This window comes from Corvus cornix, chromosome 13, assembly GCF_000738735.6.
Source record: "Corvus cornix cornix isolate S_Up_H32 chromosome 13, ASM73873v5, whole genome shotgun sequence".
Taxonomy (NCBI): Eukaryota; Metazoa; Chordata; class Aves; order Passeriformes; family Corvidae; genus Corvus; species Corvus cornix.
Window position 1 is genome coordinate 3,023,026 of NC_046343.1, and position 21,943 is coordinate 3,044,968.

At 46.5% G+C, this 21,943-nt stretch overlaps 1 protein-coding gene across 1 annotated transcript in view; it reads left to right on the forward strand.

The window, feature by feature from the left end:
* The first annotated feature begins 5,365 nt into the window (after positions 1 to 5,365).
* Positions 5,366 to 21,943, forward strand: part of NSG2 (neuronal vesicle trafficking associated 2) — a 31,532-nt gene continuing 14,954 nt past the window's right edge. The window contains exons 1-3 of the mRNA XM_039559626.1: positions 5,366 to 5,506; positions 6,094 to 6,244; positions 17,942 to 18,061. Coding sequence (XP_039415560.1) covers positions 6,116 to 6,244; positions 17,942 to 18,061 — 249 coding nt within the window. The 5' untranslated portion in view covers positions 5,366 to 5,506; positions 6,094 to 6,115. The remainder of the gene's footprint in view (positions 5,507 to 6,093; positions 6,245 to 17,941; positions 18,062 to 21,943) is intronic.

Here is a 21,943-nt window from a genome sequence, read left to right on the forward strand (position 1 = left end):
TTAAAATGGACATGGTCACTTTTTACACCTCCTGGTATTTTAAATTCCTTCAGCTACAGAAAGGGTAAAATATTTTGAGTATGGTGCTAAGTTGTCTGTGATCTCCCAAGGAAACTGTACTGGTTTTTACTGCTGTATTGGACTAATTTTAAAATGAACTCCGGTGAATGTTTGAGAAACAAACAGGATCTTTTGGTAGAACCGTCTGAGGTGGATGATGTTACTCCTAGGATTGCCCTGTCATGACTATCGTGACTTCCTGAAACTTCGTCCTCAATCAATGCTTATAAGTTTTGTAGTTTCTCTTCTTAGTAACCCCTACTTCCTGTTCACACATTTTCCAAAGCTTTCATTGAAAGCCTGGTCCCAGATTTTCAATATATGGAAACAGATAAAATATTGTTCCTTATATTAATGAGCAGGACCATTATAGGGAAAAATGCTTGGTGTGCAGGAAACATATTTTATGAAGGAAGACAATGAGTGTTTCATAGATCAAGGAGCAAGTGAGTAGAATAATATTCATTAACATTGAAGAGAAATTGATTTATGTGTTCAGGCTTGAAGCGGGGAGAGGCGGAACCGTGCAGTGACTGATGTTTTGTTTACAAGATGCAGAATTTGCAATACACTGAAACCTTTCTACCCAAGCCCTGTTACCCACCCTTCCTCCTGGGTTCAGCTTCACCTGGACTTCACCTTGGGCTTCAGGGGAATCTCAGCTCCAGCACCTGGATCATCTCCTTCCCCTCCTTCTCCCCCATCCTGGGTGTCTGCAGAGCTGTTCCTCTCACACATTCTCACTTCTCTCTCCTGCCTGCAGCTGTGCAGCTTTCCCCCCCATGCTTAAATCTGTTTTCCAGAAGTGTTACCCCCTTGGAGCCACTGTGTGGGACATGGGGGAAGCTTCCAGCAGCTGCTCACAGAAGCCACCCCTGCAGCCCCCCTGCCACACAAACCCAATGCATTAATATATCGTGGGAGACTTATGAAAGGAATAAAGAGAGGCATATATTTTTGTTGACAGAAGAAATATATTGTTTATTCCTCTGGAGTCTCATGTTGCTCATATTGCTGCTGTGTCTTATTGCCTGTCACTGAGCTGTGCTGTGTGGGCGGAAATGTCAGGCTCTGTATTGGCTCTGTAAGAAAATCTGTGTGTTACTCTGATTTCTCATACTCACTTGGGCTTGCTTTAATGTTGTCCCTACAAAATGTTCACTTTTGGGATCTTGCTGGCAACTTCAGACATCTATTTTTGCCATGAAGCATCGTGCTACATAAATTTACTCCTGGTAGTCTCTTTGTTTATTTGTTTGTTTGTTTGTGAGAGAGGGATTTTGCAAAGAGGTATTTTCAAACTGAAATGGGCCACACTGACCCTAAGTAGTCACAGGGCTGGTCCAGTCTCCTGGAGGAAATGGAAGTTACTGGATGTAATTCCGAGGGAGGCTTTGGCTATCTCTCTGCTCATCTCCCTCCACCACACTGCCAAAATTCTCAGATGGTGCCACTGGAAAATATTGCTTAAAATGTGCTTCCACCCTGAAAAGTCAAAAGGTAAAAGCAGCATCTGCTCATTTTTTGCAGGTTCTTGCTGCTGGCACTCAGAACTAGAAGGCTTGAGGGGAAAAGTGGCTCCAAGCGCCAGTGCTGGAGTGCTGGCCATGCTGAGCTGGGCTCTCTGGGCCACATGGAATCTCTCCAGCAGAGTTTAGCTCTGATTAGTTATCAGTAGATTTGGAGCTCCAGGAAAGGTGTTTTACAGTGGTAAAATGTACAAAAAGGAAGGGGATTCCCCTCACTGCCCCTTAGGTTTGTTACCATGAAGAGTATTCAGGCATAACCAACAAAAGTTAATATATTAAACTCTGTGAGTTCAACTGAGTAGAGACGAGGAACAAGCAGGTAACCTTATTTGCAACCTTATTTTTTCATGATGGAACCCCAGTCTCCATGGGTTTGCACAGGTGACTCTGGAGATTTCACATCACTGTCTTTGTGAAGTGTTGCTTAAGACCTCTCTTAAGTCAGAGCATCAGCTTAGGTGTCATTAATGTAATTTTGGCTAAGCAGGATATTCATTGCTTGATGTGGATGAAAATTATTTAGTTTTTAGATCACAGGATGCATTTGTAAGCTATGAAAGACATCACTTTGCTTTTCAACAGAGCCCTCAAGTTGGTAATTACCAGCTAAAGGTGGAAAACCACAATGCCATTTTCATGGAGTTGCAATGCAATGTTTTCTTTGCTCTATGTAATAACATTTCCTAGTCCTTCCTTTGAAAATAGCCATTTTGCTGACAGAAGAGCTATAGTAGTTCAAATTCATATGTTCAATGGGAGGTAAGTATAGATCTGCTAATCTCTGTGGATGGTCAAATCACTTCAGATCATGTAATGTAATATACTGGAATTTGGGGAAAGAGTTGCTGTAATTGCACTGTCTTGTTTAGAGTATCTGCCCCTCTGGGAGAGGCAGATGGAGCTGGGATTGTTCAGGCTGGAGAAGCCTCCTCTCAGCTGTGCCCAGCGACAGGAAAAGGGACAAAGGGCCCAAACTGAAACACAGGAAATTTCATTTAGACATGAGAAATCTATTTTACTGTAAGGGTGACTAAACACTGGAACAGCTTTCCCAGAGCATTTGTGTCTCCACCCACAAGAGTTATTCAAAACCCAACTGGAAACAGCCCTGAGCATCCTGCTCTTGCTGTCCCTGCCTTAGGGACTGGATGGGCTCCTTCCAGCATTGCTGACGCTGGACAGGAGCGGCACCAAATGCTCTGACAGAAGCCTTCAGGGCCAGAGGGCTTTGGCTCAGGATTTGGGATGAGACTGGGCTTCTGGCATCACTTGCAAAGTGTGTGCTCTTGGATTTTCTTACAGCCTCCACATTTTGAAGGTCCTAATGATCATCCTGAGCCAAACCAGCACAGGGACATGAGAAAAGGACTTTGCAGAGTGTATAACTTGCTGTGTATCTACACAGATCCTATCCCAGGTGGGCATGGATGGCTGATTTCTGGTATTACTGCAATATTTAGACATTATATAAGTCATTTAATCAATAATCTTTAGTGAATGGGTTTTTTACCTGCTTCCTCAGACCTATGGAGCCTAAATCCTACACTTTCCCTTACCTGTGGGGTACAGCCTGCCAGTTTCTTTGTAGGCATCTCTTCCTGGTCTGGTCTGCAGCAACCTGAAGTTGTAGTTTCACTGGAAATCTTGTTCAGTCTTGAGCTGGATCGGATCTAAGGGGATTCCTGCTTAAGAAATCTTTCCTGAATTTCCTCAACATGAAATCTCAAAACCTTCTGATGTGATTGATTTTTTTTCCCCCGATATTCTGAGAATATCAAAAAACTACCTGCCAAACATTCGTAACACTCCAAGCAAAAGTTGTTCAATGTTAAGTTGTATCTATGACACAACTTTATTTTTAAACCCAGAAAAACCCTCTAGGGTGAAATTTACTGTAGAAGTTTGGCCTTATCCAGAAATATGATAGAGAAAATTCCAACCCAAGCATGAAGAACTGGTGAAACTGTTGCAAACAGGATCTTTAACAGGATATTAGTAGCAGGTAGTTTTAGCTGCCCTTCTCTACTCCCTTCCTCTCTGCTCTTCCCTCTGTACTGTGAACAAGCTCTACCACTGCAGTCAGCACTTCCCCTCACTCTGCCAAAATACAGCTTTAAATGAGTTTTCACAAGTCAATTCTAAAAGGCTTTATTATGGAAACAGTTCACGCCTTCAAGGAGTATATTTAGGTCTCGTGAAAAGTGCCAAGTTGCAAGCTCTGGAGGCAAATTCTAAATTTATAAACAAATCAGGCTGAAGTCATCCCAAAGTATCCTGTGTCTCCAAGAGAAGTGCTCAGCCTCCTGCTGCAGGGGATGGTGGCTGTGGTGGTGCCGTGGCTGTGGTGGTGCTGATGGTTGTGGTGATGCTGATGGTTGTGGTGATGCTGATGGTTGTGGTGGTGCTGATGGTTGTGGTGATGCTGATGGTTGAGGTGATGGTGATAGTTGAGGTGATGCTCATAGTTGTGGTGGTGCTGATGGTTGAGGTGATGGTGGTGGCTGAGGTGATGGTGGTGGTTGAGGTGATGCTCATGGTTGAGGTGATGGTGGTGGTTGAGGTGATGGCGGTGGTTGAGGTGATGATGGTGGTGTGACTGTGCGTGGTGCTGATGTGACACCAGTCTGGCTGCTGGGAATAGGAGCAGAGCCCAGTATAAAGCCGAGCAGAGCCAGGGTTTGGTGTTGTCTTGCCATCCCAGCATTTGAGAATCACAGAATCCCTAAAGTTGGAAAAGACCTCCAAGGTCATGGAGTCCAATCATTAACTCAGCACCGCCAGGTCTGGTGTTAAATTGTAAATGCCCCATTTACACGGTTTTTGAACACTTCCAGGGATGGTGATTCCACTGCTGCCCCGAGCAGCCTCTGCCTGACCATCCTCTTAGTGAAGAAATTCTTCCTAACAGGCGATCTAAACCTGCCTTGGTGCAACTTGAGGCCATTTCCTCTTCTCCTGTTCTTGTTAGCTGGGAGAAGTGACTGGCTGGGCCCAGCCTCCTGTCGGGTATTTGAGTGGGTACCCGGGAGAGTGACTGAGGGCCAGGAAGGTGATAAAGGGATTGGGGAACCTTCCCTATCCTGGGAACGGGATGAGAAAATTAGGCACGTCCCGCCTGGAGAAGGTTGTGTGGAGACATCACAGCACCTTCTGGTGTCTGAAGGAGCTGCAAGGGAGAGGGACTCTGCATCAGGAACTGGAGTGACAGGACCAGGGGGAATGGGTTCACACTGAAAAGGGGGAAATTTGGGTTGGGATATACAGAAGGAATTCTTCCCTGTGAGGGTGGGCAGGCCCTGGCACAGGGTGCCCAGAGCAGCTGTGGCTGCCCCTGGACCCCTGGAAGTGTCCAAGGCCAGGTCGGACAGGGCTTGGAGCAACCTGGGATAGCAGAAGTTGTCCCTGCCCATGGCAGAGGGGGAACCAGGCGACCTTTAAGGTCCTTCCCAAGCCAAACCATTCCACGATCCCACCTCATTGCGTGACACCACAGCGAGTGACACAGCGATCAACGCCACCAGGGCCCAGAGAGTGACAACAGGGCTCGTGTCTCCACACAGCCGCGCTGGATTATCCCCACCCCGCTGCCGTCCGCGCCCGGGCAGTGCCGCGGAGTTGTCGCGGGTCGCGCGTGTGTCCCCGGCCATGGGGACGCGGCCCCTCCCTCAGCGCCCGCCGCGGCCTGCAGGGGGCGCTGTGCCCGCGGCGCGAGGCGCGGCCGCCAGGGGGCGCGCGGGGCCGCGGCGGCGCTGAGCGCGGGGCGGGCGGGGAAGGAGCCGCCGCCCCGCCCGCCTCAGTCGCCGGCGGAGCCGCAGCGAGCGCAGCGCTGTCCCTTCAGTACCCGCTCCCCCCGCGGACACCGCGGGCTCCGCGCACCCACACCGGCCCCGCCGCCGCTTCTCGCCGCCTGCTCTGCAGTAAGTAACGGAGCCGCGCCCGCCGAACCCGCGCCCCGACCCCCAGCGCCGCCGCTCCCGGGGAGCTGGGGGACGTCCGTGTGCTCCGGGATGTGCAGGGGAGGGGGTGTGAACCCTCAAGGGGGGGGGGGGGTGCAAAAGTGAGAGAGGGGTATCAAAACCCCTCCTGGGGTGACTGGGAGACGCGCCGTGTCCCAGTGTCCCCGTGTCCCAATCCGTGTCCGCGGTGGTGGCGGTGCTGGTGGCATTCCCGGTGCTGCTGGTGACATTCCCGGTGGTGCCGCTGTCTCTCCCGGTGGTACTGGTGACATTCCCCGTGTTGCTGGTGGCATTCCCACCAGTGTTGGTGGCTGTCCCGGCACTTTGGGATCCGTCGTGTTAGGGCTGACAGCGAGGGGTTTAAAGGCTGTTTGTGGGGTTTGAAGGCTGTTTGTGGGGTGTCTGCATGAGGCAAATGCTTTGGTGAAGCCAAGTGACATTCCCTAAAATCTAGGGGACCGACACCTGGACCCAAACCGAGCAGGGCAAGGTAGGAATCGTTCCTTTCCCGCTGCCCCCGTGACATTGCTCATCTCCCCCGGTTTTAGGTGTGGAAAGCCGGGTGCAAGGATGGTGAAGCTGGGGAGTAATTTGAACGACAAGAACAACAAACAACCATCCAATGAAGATGGTTTTCAGACAGTTCCTTTGATCACACCTTTGGAAGTAAATCACCTGCAGTTCCCGGCTCCGGAAAAGGTAAAACAAAATCAGAATGTGCTCCTGCATGGTTGCGCACACGTACGTGCCCCTTGGTTGTCACTGGGCTCTGGTGATGGGAATTGTGGCACATTTATTCAATAAATAAAAAGGGGTTATCTTTCAAAGCGCGTTTACCTGTTCTAACATGGCAAATAAGCACGCAGCAGTCCCCCAGTGCCTTCCCTCCTCAAAAAAAGAGCTCCAAATATTCATAAATACAACTGGAAAAAAAGCTTGGTGTGTTTCTCTTGCAAGCACCGGGGAAACTGAGGAGCAGTGTGCAATGTGTTATTATCAGTAAGATTAATGGCCTGCTTTGAGAGGAGGTAATGTGATAACTCTGCCGAAATAAGCAGCTGTTTTAATTATCTTCGTTAAGCTCCGTTTTCTTCTCCGTGGCTTTGCAAAGCTGATTTGGGCACCGAGGATGCTGATTTCTCTGGGGAGAGTGGCTGAGTTCCTTGGGGGACAGCCCAGGGTCGCGTTTGGCCCCGGGCAGGGGACATTGTTCTCCCCTGCCCTCTCAACTCTCTCACACCTGAATGCAGCACTAAAACGCCCAGGAATGTGCGATTGGCTGCGGGGTGTGTTGGGATTTTTTGGCTGCAGTGTGAACTAGGAAATCTTTTGTCTACATCCCTGTGGGGATGATGCATATCAATATAACCTGGTGAGGACATGATGAGACTGTAAAAATCCGTATTCCCCAACAGCCCTCACCAAAACAAAGCCTGTCTGCAATGTAGTTCCCAGATACCACAGAGGTGGAGCCAGCCCACCCCAAAGTACAGACAGAATGATTAGATCTCGGAAGATAATGGAATAACAGCAAAAATTAACACTGATGATTATTGAACATATATCCTGCTTTCACCGTGGTACAAAATGAATTTTCCCTAAATACATTAGGAGAACATGGTGATGGATGTGATAAACCTGTCTAGGTAGACAAACTGTGTTTATTTTAGGATAGAGCTGAGTCAACTGCCTTGACATCCTGGGAACCAGAGCTGTGCCAGACAAAGGAGCTGGTTCTGTTCTCCATGTGCCTCATGGCAATCAGGAGCAACTTTGCTGCATTCAGGAGAGTTAGACTTCTGTGAATTGTTGTGGATCAGAGGCTAAGCCAGCCCTTATCTGTGACTGATAAATAAGATTAAGCAAAATAATTTTGGCAAAGCAATATGATTTGTCATAAATGTCTGAAAACCTCGGGAAACTGTAGGTGTGTAAAAGTCGCTCTGATGCAGTACAAGGGGCTCCTTGAGATCACCCAGTGTCACATGACAATGTGGAATTTAAATGACTTGTGGATCAGGTGAGACATGGATTACCCAACAAAGATCTTTTCAAGCTAATCGAGGGCTAATGAGCGTTCTCAGGACCACCACAGTTCCAACTGCCTGTTGGTGAACAAACACTGGCGTGGATCGGTGTGGTGTGATTCGTTGCTGATTTTTCTGTTTAAACATGCCCACATCAATAATTCACGTGTTGTTAGGTTGCATTACTTTCATTAGCATATATTACTGCCAGTGCATCTCCTGACATCCATATTTTTCTTTGCTGGAAGTGTGGGATGTATCTCCGGGCGTGCTGAGTGTGATTCAGAACTCATTAGTCAGAGCAATTGATTTCTGCAGTTCATCTCCTCCATGCAGCAGGCCCGGAGTTAACGGGCTGGAAATCCCTTCACCAGGAGGAGAGGTTATTTATGATAAAAGCAAAATAATTCATGACCCGTTTCCTTTGCTTTCTGTAGAAGGGGTTCTGTTGGGGTGAGTTCACCCCGGGGTAGAGGGGCTGTTTAAAGAGCTGCTAATAAGGAGCTGAGCTTCGGGTGAAAAGCTTGGGCAGAGGTTAAGTGAGAGGGGCAAATTACAGCTTTGTACTTGAGAAAGCAAAGCTGCTGCTGAATTCAGGCAGGCTGTGCCCCTGAGGAGGAGTGGACATGGATTTCAAGTGTTTCAGGGTGTATTCTTGTTTGGACTTGCCTTGCTCTCAGGAGATTTGGTTACGAAAACGCCTAAAACTGACTTTCCCCCCCTATTTATTCCTAAAACGTGCGAGCAGTTGATTTTTAGCCGGGGAGAATGAGATCACAAGGCAGGGTGCTTCCTGTGCCTCGTGCATGGGATGCTGCAGGAGCGAGCAGAGCCCGGCGAGCCGCGGTGTCGGGTCTGGGGGTCAGCCCCGCGGGGCTCTCCAGCCTCGGGGGTTTCCTGCCCTGCCCCCCGATCCCGCTGCCAGCAGCCACTGGGAGGCAATGCTGCGGGCCAGCTCCTGCATCGCACCCTCGGCACTCCACGGACGCATTGTCCTGGCAGCCTCCTGTAAGTGAAACCTAAAAAAACCCCAACCCTGCTAAGTATTCCCCTTTCTGGGCTTCTCTTCGCTGTCAGAGAGGATCTGCATTTAGGAAACTGTGAACTTTTGACCTGGGTCTAACCTTGGGGTCAAGGCAATCCAGGGTGCATCAAAACCAGGGCAGGTAGGTTTGGGTGCAGCTCAGGGCTGTGTCCTTGCTCTGTCTGGTAAAGAAGGAGTAGTAACAGTTTTGGGTAGTGATCCAAGAGTGTACAAGGTTTGTGTAGGGCAGCCCACCTGCTGCCACTACAATAATGCCGTCACCTGGTGTGTATTTGCAAGTTCTGTTCATTTATAGGGTTTTTTTTTTTTAGTTGAGTCTTAAGATACCTGCATGCAAGTTGAAGAACATCAAACCTGTTGTTTGTTGGATCCTTAAAAGCAGCCCACAAAGCCTGTGGAATCTACAGACTGAAAATTGTGGTTTAAGGACCTTAAATACCTGGTTTTTTTCTTCATTTTAAGGACATTTCTGTAGCTGAATCACTTGAGAATCATTCAAAGTGAGTCTCAGCATTAACCTATGTAGGTGTTTCACCAGAGCTTCTGTCCTCTCTTCCCAAGTGTTTTCTGTGTCTGGCTCCTCTTTTGGAGAAAGGATACAGAAACAATATAGAAATGAGGCTTTTGCTGATGTGAAGTAATCTCTGAAGTCCAGCTCTTTTCAGATAGTTCCTTGAAGAAATCATATGGGGAGTGAGGGGTGAGAAAGGAAAACACTTAAAGATGTGCTCAAATTTACTGTCTGTCCTTTTGGGGGTGCTTTCCTAACAGCCTTGTTTTCCAAAGCACCGAGAGCTTAGCAGCTCCCTCTGACTTCCACCTTGCTGCTGCTGGGAAAATGCAGGCAGGATTTCAGGAGGCTTCCATTTGGCAACTTTCTTTTCTAAAATTGCAGACCACTGGAATGTCTTTTTCCTTCTCCCACCAAAGGAGGATGTCCCCTTCTCATGCTGCTCCTCCTGCAGCATCAGCATTCTCGTCCTTCTGTCAGCACTTGTGTGTCTGCAGGGGGACAAATGTACCCGAGGCAGGAATTGTCCCCCTAAGGTGCTAAGCCTGCTGTGCATTTATATTTATTGACAACTTTCAAGCATTTCCCTTGTCCCCTATTCCCTTGCTGGAGCAGAAGGCAGAGACAGGTGCTCTTAAATCATTTTTACATGGTCTTTTTGGTGAATTCCATCCATGTAACAGCAATAATAGCCCCATCAACAATGACAAGCCCTTGACCTGGCTTTTTATGTCTCTGAATTTCATTTCTTCTGATTCAAAAAGAAAAAAAAAACACCCAGCAGAAGTCTTTTATCTTTTAGAACCAAAGGGGGAAAGAGGAGCTCTGTTGCCTTGTTTTCCAAGGCATAGACAAACAGCTTCAGCTGTGATTGTGTCTCTGCAGTGATAATGCTGAAAGAGGTGCAGCTTTTCATGGACCATTCTGTTCACTGAAATTTTAAATGAGACCAACAACTGGGGACCCCTTGGTCTCTTGGCTCGCTTCAGTATAATCCAGCAGGAAATACCTCTGTTCTGGCAGTAAAATCCTAATTTTACATAACACAAAAGTGCATGAAAGCTCTTGTCAGGCTGAAAAAAACATCCGGCATCTCTTTTGTGGTGAAGGCTGCAGAAGGCTTATCATGTGGTCCATTGTTCTTTATTTTGAATGCATCAGGAGGCTCGAGAATTAATTTCTCTAGTGGCAAATTCCTGCCACCAACCCAAGAAAGCAAAAAAATTAGATCTAACAGCTCTTTCCAAATGCTTTTCCCACCCTGTGCCCCTGGCCACATCTCTCTCTGAGTGGCTGAGGCCATGCATTTATACAGAGTTCCTGGAAATCAGGGGGGTCCCTGGTGTGCACAGCCTGTCCCTGTTGGTTTAACAGAAAATAACGTTTGGTCCTGGCCAGTTGAGCAGGAATAATTAAAGAGTAGCTGGATGAGTGCTCCTGTACCTCGGGGACTGCTTGGAGCTCTGTCCTGGATACCAGTGTCAGCCTGCCCTCTGTACAGCCTGAAGGCACGAGCTGTCAGGGCAGCGTGGAGCTGCTTTTGGGGAGCTGCTGCACGTGCTGGGGCCAGAGGCAGCTTGGCATTCCCAGCCTGGGAAGCTGTGGGAGCTCCAGATGCAGCTGGGGACAGGCAGCTCCTGCTCATCCGCTGGTGAGGCTGGTGGGATGGAGCAAATGGCAAAAGGAGGGACGGGGCAGGGATAGTGATGAGGCAGGAGGAGGGAGGAAGAGGAAGAGGGAGGAGAAGGATGGAAAGGGAAAGAAAAGATGGATAAAATGAAGCGAATAACAAATAAAAAGGAACAGGCAGGCTGTCTTGCCTTTCCCCATCCTTCCCTTGCTCCACTTGGGATACTCTCCCTTGTCCCCACCAACACCAGTGTGAGCCTTCTTCTCATCCCCCTCCTACACTGGGCAATCGCTTTGTCCTCTGGATCCGTATTAGACCTGAACACCACCCCTGCTCATTAGGCTGTAATCAATCCTTGCAGCATCACACTCGGGCAGAGCAGCGTTTGGGGAAACCTCCTTGATGCTGTTTGCATGTTTTGGACAGCCCGGCTTGTGTCCTTGGCAGTTCCTGCTCCTGTTGGGATGTCACTCTGTGCTGGCCTTCCTCTCGAACACCAGCCCCTCCACTAGGGCTGTTCCCAGGGTGCCCACAGGGACCTGGAGCAGCTTCCAGCAGCCTCCCATCATCCAGAGAATGTAGTGCTGCTGCAGAGCTTCACTCTCAACATCCCAGGATTTGTGTAGCCTGGGCAGAAATCTCCCTCCTTAACTGCTCTGCCATCAGTGCCTGAATTAGGGGCTTTAAAGCTGCCTGGTTTTGTGAGCTCCATTACCTCTCTTAAGCCCAGCTATGTCTGCACTGCAATTCCTCGGAGCTGCATCCTGCAGAAGCAGCAGGAATGGACACAGGGAAGTGTGTTAGGGTATGGAGGCTTGGCTGAGCCTGTTCTTTTTTCTACCGTGGAAGCCCAGTGCTGAGGGGGGAAGTGATTTCAGCAAGAGGGTCAAGTGAACCCCTCATACCAGTTCCTTACTGGTCTAGAAAGGAGAACCAGGCAGGAATCTTGGCTGAAGGGAAATCAGTGGAGCTCTGCTAATTCACCCTGGCCAATTTGCCCTCCCTACAGCTGAGTGATTGATTCTTTTGTCTGCTTTGCTAAGCCCTCTCCTGGAGGAACCTACTGAAATCAGTTTTTCTCACCCCACCTCCTGTGGGTTATGGGCACCTAGGGACTTGTAGGAAGACTTGGCTTAATAAATTCCAGGCTACTTTTGTTCTTGGGGCTGTGCCTTGCCCTTCTCAGCTGCTTTCAGCTCCCAGTGCAGCCTTTGCATTCTGTGCTGCCTTTCACTGGTGATGCCAGGGCTGATTACATTTGCTGTCTTTGTCCTTTTGCGATGTTCCTTATGCCTGGAATATCTTCCTGGCACTGATTCAGGAGACCACTTTTTCCTACCACCCTCTGTGAAACTCATTTCCAGCACAACACCCATTAGATGAGCAGATATGGGGTAAAAAAACAGCAGAGTACTGACCCTGGCTTTGTCCAGGGACTATGGATTTGATCCCAGGGCATCTTTTTCTTAAAATTTTCATTTTTTAAATTTTATTTTTGCTGCTTGATATTTCAGGCATTTTATGTATTCAAATAATGACTAGAATGCCGTTACCTACATCGCAGATGCCAATTTTAGTACTAACCTTTGGGAAGTCTGCTTGCTGAGATGGGTCCATCCTGTAGATTTGGAAGCACAGCTGCCATGCCTGTAGGGTGGGACATAGCCATAATCATTTGGGGAAGCTTTAAAGACCTAATTCTCTCAAAATCCGGGAATTTGCAGCATGGGCATTGCCAGGTAGTCTGAGATATGTCCGCATTATCCAGTTTCTGGCAGTAGCCAGGACAGCAGTCAGGGGGAGGTACAGGAGATGCTGCATGGAGCTGCTCGTGCCTGTCAATGTTTCATCCTAAGCCTGCAAGGCGAGAGACTGTTTTAAGCCCTGAAACATGATTTTCCTATCTCTTCCTATATTCTTTTAGTGCTAAGTATTTTAACTTCAGCTGCTGTTGGCAATGTGCACATCTCATTTGCTCTTTGGAGCTGGCTCTGGGTGAGGATTAGGCTGGAGAATTGTGTATGCAGGCAGGTGGTGGATTCTGGCCATTGCTTGGCTTGGAGCACACGAGAGGAGAACCTGCCCCAGTCTCAGCAGGTTTAGTCCCAGCTTTAGGTGCTGTCACCTGGTCCCTGCTGCACCCTGAGGTCCTGCTCAGCTGCCGATGCTTTGCTGGGTAACAAAAGCAAAGGAAACCATGACACTGGTGCCAGTGAGAAGTTGATATTTTCCCTTCTGTCTCTGCAAGGAATGGAGAAAGATGTGGAAAGGAAGGAAGCTGAGTCTCATTTTCATTTAAAAGTGAGCATGACTAATCCTCCTGGAAACTGGTGGGGGTGTTACAACCATTCTGTGGGACTACAAAGTCCAGCTTTGAACTTGGAAGGAACCTTTCTCCTTGGTAGCAGCAACACATTTTGTTTATCTCTTCTGTCAATCTGACAGCCACTCCGACTGAGAGACTCTTCATTATTAATAATCCCAGGAAGTAGTATTTTAAATTTTTATGGTTTGCGCTTTGCAGCACCTGAACCACAATATATTACATGCACTGTGGCAGTGGAGTGGGAATTACAGCAGGGCTGCATGTCCTTTTCCAAATGAATAATTTAAAGTTTTCACAATGCCAGTTATGTTAAATATTATTACTCATTTCTTCAGGGAAAACCATAGAGCTCAAACGCAAATATAAAGTGGCAATAAATGATGTTACATTTAGCCAGTTGGAGACAAGGCTCAGAATTCGTATCAGTTCATTTTCTGAAACACTTACTTCATCCCTTTGCTGGAAAATCCTTTTCAAGGTTCCATGCTTAATGGGATATTTTTCAATTTGTCACATTTCACATCTACTCTGCTCCTTCCTCCTCACAGCAAATGCTTTTAATATAGCCCACTTGGTTAGAAGCTTGCTTTCTTTTCCCTTTCAGCAGCCCAAATCCCTGGATTTCCCAGCACTCTCCTACTGTTTACCTTCTCAAGGTTGTCGATGATGGATTTCCTGCTGGTGTAGGCAGACTCTCATCTGTTGTTTCTCACCTCAGCACACCTACAATTTTCCAAAGCATCACTACAGAGAGGGTGCATGGTCCTGCATTCATTAAAGCTGAGGAAAGATTTCTTATTGATCCCAGTCGTGGCACTAGCATTAAGCCTGGAATAATAAGAGCATTTAGTTTTAGGACTCAATAAATGTATTCACAAACAGCATCGTTGGAAACATCTTGTGTGGAGCAGGATGATGGATGTGGCTTGTGGTCCTGTTGTGGTGGGGTTTCACAATTTCCATAGGCCGTTCCCTGCAGCCTTCTCTGAGCTCTTCAGAAGCATTTGAAGGACTGGAGTGAGGAACCAGAAGCTCCAAGGAAGAGAACAGAATGTCAAAACCTTTCCAGACATGAAAAGTTACTACGTCTACTGACCTGGGATGGCTGAGGGGCACAATTCTGCAGATAGCTGACATTTTCCATAGGTTGTCTGACTGCCTTCCCACCCCAGTCATCCTTTGCTAGTCCCTAACCCCAAATACTTTTATGGAGAATCTGCTGGAGCTCCAATTCTCTCTCCTTAATGAAAGTCTGAGAAAACGCCGTGCATTGTAAGAAGGGAACCAACCGGGATCTGAACTCCTGACTCAGCCACCAAGTGGGACTCAGCACATTACTGAGATTCTTTTTTTGTCTTTTCCCCTACTCCTCCATGAGTAATATGGGATCCTGGGGTCATGCTGTGTGCAGAGTGCCCTGAACACTTGCTGGAGAATTCCCCAGGATCCCCAAGCACCGGAGGTGGAGCTGGCTGTGGGAAGGAGCCTGAAGCCAGCTCCGATGGGCCAAAGCACTTAAATGCACACTTAACTTGAAATATCCGGCTCATCCTGCTGATGTTAATAGGACTACTTGCATGTTTAAGTGCTTTGCTGAATTGGTGGTTAATTGGCTCAAATTCTAAACAAACCTGGTTAAGGAGGAAGCGGCAAGGACTGCGGTGTGGGTTCCCATAATTAGATGTGTCTTTTTGCTGGTCCACAGAAGCCCTTTTCTCTCCTCTGATATTCTCACAATCACTCTGCAAACCGCATCTCGGAAGCAACTTTCAAAGACCAGCTTTATTTTGGAAGTAAAATGAAGAAAGTCCCAGGTAATTTATTGGTGTTCCCTTTACTGCATATGCAATGAACAGCTCAGTTCCTGCAACTTTTAAGGTGTCGTATCTCTGGGAAATGGTGTGAAAACTTTAAGAACGGATCACAGGAGCAAGATAACCTGCAGGGAGATTCCCTGAGCTAAATCCATCTGGAAGTTCCCCCTTTTCCAACGTGCCAGCATCCCAGAGGAGGGAACGAGGAGATGGCATTTCCTTCATTTCAGTTTGCTTTGAATTGCAGCTTCCCCAGGACCCCAGTTTTCCCTTCCCTGTCCCTGATTTCATTCAAGACGACAATTCCCAAGCCAGCACTGCTGCAGAACAGACAAGGAGAGGGGATGGGGATCATTCTGTTGCTGTGGGTTGTAATAAACGGCAGCAGCTGTCCCAGGAAAGCTGTCGTGGTGTGAGATGGATGTTCCTTGTTTGCATGGAAACAGTGGGATCTGCGCTTGGATGGAGCTGCTCGAGGGCAGGTGCTGATAAATGAGCGCTGATCATTGCCCCGACTTCGAAGTCAGGAGGCTTTTATTACTTGACGTTCAACAGCAATTTGGGTAGAATTTCTGGAAGACTTCACTGCCAGGATTTTTTTTTCTCACTGACAAAATGGAAAAAGAAGGTGAAAAAGGAGTGATGGCAGGGAGTGGGGGAAGGCAAATCTTTCCCACCCAACTCAAATCAGAAAGCTGGAAAATGAAAACAGAAAAAGAAAAACAAAAGAAGACAAAAGCTAAAACTGCAGTAAGGTTTCTTTAGAAGATTGATTATTTTCCTAAATTTGCACTTTTAACTCTGCAAGAGTGGGATCCATGCTCAGACGGATTTATTTAGCCTGTGGGGGACTGAGCAAGAGGGAGCTCTGTTCTTCTCAACTACACCCCATGCCCTCAGCAAAATTGCATTTTGATCGTTGCTGCCATGGTGCTCCCCCACCACAGGTTTTCAGTTTTCTGTTTGACCTTTGTCATTTGATTTCTGTGCTCTCCTTTCAAAAGGAGACTTCACTGCCTGCCCTGTCTTTCTTCTGCTGAGTAATTCCACCAGGTGTCTGACAAAGACACTTCTGGAGAGCAGGGTTTTAACTTTTGCCATACTAAAAGGCCTTTAGCAAAGGTACTTCTTCCCTCTTCTACCAAAGCTTTTTGATACCTCTGCAAATTTCTCTGCAAAACACTGCCCAGGGTGACTCTGGCTCTGTGCACACTCACTACACTGCTGGCACGATCAGCAGATTGTGTTTCAAGTACCTTCTGATCTGACTGGGGCCTGAGCCTGCTTATTTATTCCCAGATGTGATAGAATTGCTACTGGACCTGAACCTGATGCCTGGTGAAGGAAAGGGTTCATTTTCAGGCTCACTCTGTATCCCTGTGGGCAGCATGATTCAAACTTTCCTGCTTATTGGTGAAATGTAACAGTTAAAAAATGACTGTAACAAAATTGGTGTTGATGATGAAGAAAATTAAATTATAGCTAGAAACAAGGAAGGGTTTTAATTTGATTTTTTTCTTATATTCTGGCTTCATGGTCTTTCGTTAAGACCAAGCGTTGGAGTTTGTGGAAAAGCCCTCATGTAAATTAAAAAAAATTGTCTGCAGCTAAGATGTATATCAAGCAGGAAGCATGAATTTGGGAGAATTGGATATTGTCTGAAAACAGAAAGAGAGCAATTTCTAAACACTGGCTGGCAGGTGCTGCTGGCTGATCCTCTATAATTTACTGTACTGGGTTTACAAAAGGCCAGGGAGAAGACTGAAGGCTGGCCAGCTGCACGAGGCTGGGTGCACTTGCCTCCTTTTGAGGGAGAAAATTAGGTTTTTGCTTGTTTGAAACTCACAGCTGACCTGGGCCACTTTGTCTTGGCTGCAGAGGGAGCTTTGCTTTATTTTGCCCACAGTGTGCTGGACGGAGTGGGCAAAATGGGGTTTGGTTCAACAGTGGGTTCAGAGCAGGGTCAGGATTCACCCCAAACCTGCCCAATCAAGCTTGTCCCCGTGGGTCATTTCCCATCCTCTGCGTTGTGTCATCAGGAAATCCTGAGCTCCCAAATGCTCACAGAAATGTACTCGAGTGGCTTTTTGTCCCTTCTTCTCCCCAAGTATTAATATTGCAAATGCTCCTGTAATAAACGCTATTGAGAGGGATTCACTGAAGGATGTAAATATTCATCAGTATTTAATGATTTGCATTTGAATCCAGAAAATTGGCTTATGACTCCTCACTGCTTTTCTCTCCCTCTGATCATCACATGCATTAAATGCAGGAGGATTAAATACCTGGGGCTCTCTTTGGTCCAAAGCAGACTTTGCTGTCTTCATTTGGAAATAAGTCCGTGATTAGCTGGGAACTCAACCTTGTGCATCACTTAATCTGTTCCAATCCTTCACCACGGTTTTGTTTCTAACTAAGAGCTTTAGGATCACTCTTGTCACTCTCATCTGCAGCAGCCTCCACTCCTGGAGTTTTTCATTTCCACCAGGCTGCAGCTCAGAATGTGGACCCAAAAAGTGGAAGGGTCTTCTGCACTGGTGTAAACCACCTCATTTTATAAGATTAGTAGGATTAGTCAGACACAGATCTTAGAGGGAAAGCCAAGGTGATAATACAAGATAAATATTGATAATTTGGAGCCTGAATGAATGAGACACCAAATGGCCTCAATTTAAATTGGCTTCAGCAGAACTTGTTTGGACAGAGCTTTTAATTAGTGACACTCTTCTTTAGGATGGGCTGTTCTTCTGCCTGTTGAGCATGATACAAAAATTAAACACCTAGTCCTAAACAAAAGTGGGTGTCAAACACTTTGCTGTCAGCTATTCTAAGGCTCACTGTCCTAGTTCTGTGTATCTGCCCATTTATCTGCCTCTCTTATTCCTGAGGGGATGGGATGATGGCTTTGTGTTCATTTTTATGAACACTTTTATGTTTACGGTGCTTGTGTATGTCCAGGGGATGGTTTATATAGAAAAGCTTTGGTAACAACCCCAAAATCTGTGCTGTGGGCAGAACTCTTAAAAGTGTTGTTATTTTCCAGGTAATTGTGAAAACAAGAACAGAGTATCAGCCTGACCAGAAGAACAAAGGAAAACTCAGAGTGCCCAAAATTGCTGAATTCACAGTCAGTTTCACTGATGGGGTAACAGAAAGACTAAAGGTAAGAAATGGTTATTTTGCTGCCTTCTGATGCAAATGCCATTCATTTTAAAGTAACTGAATCAAAGTGACAGGAAAGACATAACAAATTTACCACTCCACTCCTCACCAGGGTCAAAGAGAGGTTTATCTGCATGAGTGTAAAGATTTTTTTTAGGACAGGCATGAAAATACCTTCTTTGGCTTACAGCTAAAGTAGGAAATGCTTTTCTTTCCCAGGAAAATGATGAAAATATGTTCTAACCCAAATTGAAAATAAACCAAGTTTGAATCCTTTTTCTTCTCAAACATTGGTGTTTAAAAAGAATTTTAAAAATCCCAGGGAAGATGGATTGAAACATTTTGTTTAGCCATTTAAAACTCCTTTTGTCTCATAGCCAGACAACCCTTTTAATATTAAAAATACATTATTATATTACTACAGATTAAAATCCACTTCAAAATGCATAGAAAAAGAGGTTTTAGAGAAGTATCCAAGCATATCCTGTCCTGTAAGCAGTTTTGCTTCACAGGAATTGGAATTTTGTGATGGAAAAGGTTTTCTTGGGAAATTTTCAACAGGCTCTACTCAAACATGGAAAGAAGCTCATGATTTATTGAGTGCCCTCGGTTCCTGTTGACTGCAGCACATTAGAATGGCTCAGTTCCTCCTAAAATTAGACTCCCAAGTGTGTAGCTGCCAGTTTTCCCTCCCTTTTCACTGGGAAGACCTGGTGCTTTTTCTACACCACCTATGGCAGTGATAGAAATGTGAGATCTGACTGCTCATTTTCAAAGTCAGAGGAAATATCAATGATGTGAGTAGAAAACAGAAAAAGTGGGCAGTGCTTGGTTACAGTCCTGCTCCTTCCAAAGCATACTTTACTCTTAAAGAGTTGTATAAATAAATGTGTATGGTTCTTGGGGGTTTTTTTCAGTGGACATCAGTTTGATCTAAAATTACTTGCCTGCCATTGATGTTTACTGAATTTTTCACTGAGCTTATTGTGTGTAGTATCTGTTTACCACCAGTGGTAACTCTCCATTGTCCCACTACTAAAGGGAACAGTGGATTAACCACAGTTAAATCCCAGTCTTGGAAGCCACAGCAGACATGTTCCAGTGAGAGCAACACACAAATCAGAACCAGACACGATGTGCCTGAGAACCAGCAATAAATCCAGTCTCCTGGACTCATGTGTTGGCTTTAACCCGCAGGAAATGGCCTTGCTGATGTTGTAAATGGTGGTGCCTCCCTGGGTATTTAACACTGGATCCTGCAGCCCCAAAGGATGTGAAAGGCAGTGTAAAACCACTGAAAGATCTGGCTTTGTTATTTTAAAAAAGCAGTCAAGAACATCTCATCCTTACACACTGAGTTCATGTATAGCTCATGGATAAATCCTATTTCATTTACTCCTTCTACAGAGTATCTTGGTTTTCCCATTCTTCAAGCACCCAAGTTGCTGTCGCATTCAAACCTTTCCTTTCATGCATTTTTTCCTCTCCCAGTCCTGTTTTTGGTGCAGTTTTCCCATCGCTCTCACCAGCTCCAGCTGGGAGCCCTGGCAGAGGTGGGAGCTGGGCCTCTTCCTATAGAGCCTGGCAACATCACAGTTTCATTTTTGAGCTATTTCCTTTCCCTGCATTCCAGATGATTTTCATTCTCTGCACTTCAATGTCAACTTATTCATCAGGCAGCCTCTGGTCAAATACTGGATAGGACTCTAAGCCTCTCCCTGCTTGCTTTTCATAAGGCTTCCATGTATCCCATTAATTTTGTAGTATTATTTCCTGACAAAAATGAGCTAATAGGTAATATTTATTACCTTTTGTACTTTTTTATTGCACCACATTTTTGTCCCAGTGCATATTTTTAGTGAAGTTATTAAAAACCCTGCCCTCTGGTTATATGCTGGCCTATTATCTGGTACTGATGAAATCATTTTACATTTGTTTTTTGTAAGAGCAAATCACAGTAAATACTTAACTTTCATGATCTCAGCTTGGCTACATTTTTAAAAGCTTTAAAAATGTGATATAATTGTGTTCATCATGTTTTCTTTTGCACTTTTGAGGGTGGAAAAGTCCTCCCAGCCCATCGAGTCCAACCTGTGCCCCATCTTCACCTCGTCCCCAGCCCAGAGCACTGAGTGCCACCTCCAGCCCTTCCTTGGGCACCTCCAGGGATGGGCACTCCAAACCTCCCTGGGCAGCCCCTGCCAAGGCCTGAGCACCCTTTCCATGGAGAAATTCCTGCTGCTGTCCAACCTGAGCCTCCCCTGGCACAGCTTGAGGCCATTTCCTTCCATCCTGTCCCTGTTCCCTGGGAGAAGAGGCTGAGCCCCCCTGGCTGCCCCCTCCTGTTGGGTACAAAGTAGATAGTAGGGAAAGGTTGGATATCAGGAAAGGTTCTTCCCCCAGAGGGTGCTGGGCACTGCCCAGGCTCCCCAGGGAATGGGCACGGCCCCGAGGCTGCCAGAGCTCCAGGAGCGTTTGGACAGCGCTGCCAGGGATGCCCAGGGTGGGGTTGTTGGGGGGTCTGGGCAGGGACCAGGAGCTGGACTTGGATCATCCCTTCAACTGAGGAGATTCTGTGATCCTGTGATGCAGAAGAGCAGGATGTCTGGAGGAAATTTTGAGACCATGTGAACCTGCAGCCAAGTCCACAGATGCCCTTTTCCCTGCCTTTTGGGTATCTTTTATTGAACAAACTAATGAATTATTAGACAACTTTCTCACATGAACAAGCCCAAGCCAGAATTTAAGCTTATGCTTGCATATTTTTCATCCATCCAGAATAGCCCAGATCTGAGCTCTTTAATTATCATAAAGAAGAGACTGTCCCTAGGCAACGGTTCTTCTTTCACACCAGCTCTTCCAGGAATCTGAGATAGCTCCTGCAACTTGTCACATCCCCTAATAGATGAGATTATGATTCTCTCCAGCTCAGCACACGGTGTCCTGGAAGTTTGACCAATTAGGCTGATTCTTCAGCTGGATGAGTCAGCCCATACATCCTTTATAACAACTGTTTAAATTGTTCTGTGTCGATGGCTTACAAGAAAATGATGTTCAAATAGCCTTATGGTTGAGCCATCCATACAGAAAAGAAATTTCTCTTCTCGTTTTACTCCTCCACAGAGAAGCAAAGAGAAATTTTTCTAAGCTGACAGGCCATGATTTATAGACCTTGCCTTCTCCAGACTGCTTATACCTTTGGAGTGTGTTCCTCTAGGAAGTTTTTGATCTGCAGAGATCTTGTTTTGCAGTAACTCTGTGAGCTGAGGTTTCCCAGGCTGGAGGGGAGGGGTGGCTGCTGTTTGCCTTTCATTTGCAGTGCTTTGAAGGGAGCTCCTGTTCCTGGCCTTTGCCATCCTGTGACTACACTGAGGTGCATTAGAGAGGGTCTGTAAATGTGTCTCTGATTCCTCTGTGGGGTGACGGCTCTCACCCTTTGCATCTGGGGCTTCCTGCTCCTTCTCACCAGTGATACCCCATCTTCCAGCTTTTAAAAACAATCTCTCATATGTGAGTAATCATCCTGCCCTTATTTCTATCAGTACTGAAAAGAGGTTGAGTCCTTTTTGCTTTTTAAGCAGATTCCCCATCAAATGAAGTCTTGTTACTTCCAGAGAACAGGGTTTCCAGTGACTCCTTTTCTCTTCCAACCGGTCCAGATAGCGCAGAAATCATCCAGAAGCATTAATTTATTAAATAGCATCAGAAGAGGTGCTGGAGTGACCTTTCTGTGTAGGTTTACAGAGCATTGGGTGAACACCTGTAACTGCTGGTCCCTTACTGGTTTTACACAAACTGGTCTCTTTGTTACACCAGTCTGAGCCCTTTCTCACCACTGCCACAGAACTGTTCATTATTTTCAGGGAGACAATGATTTATTGAC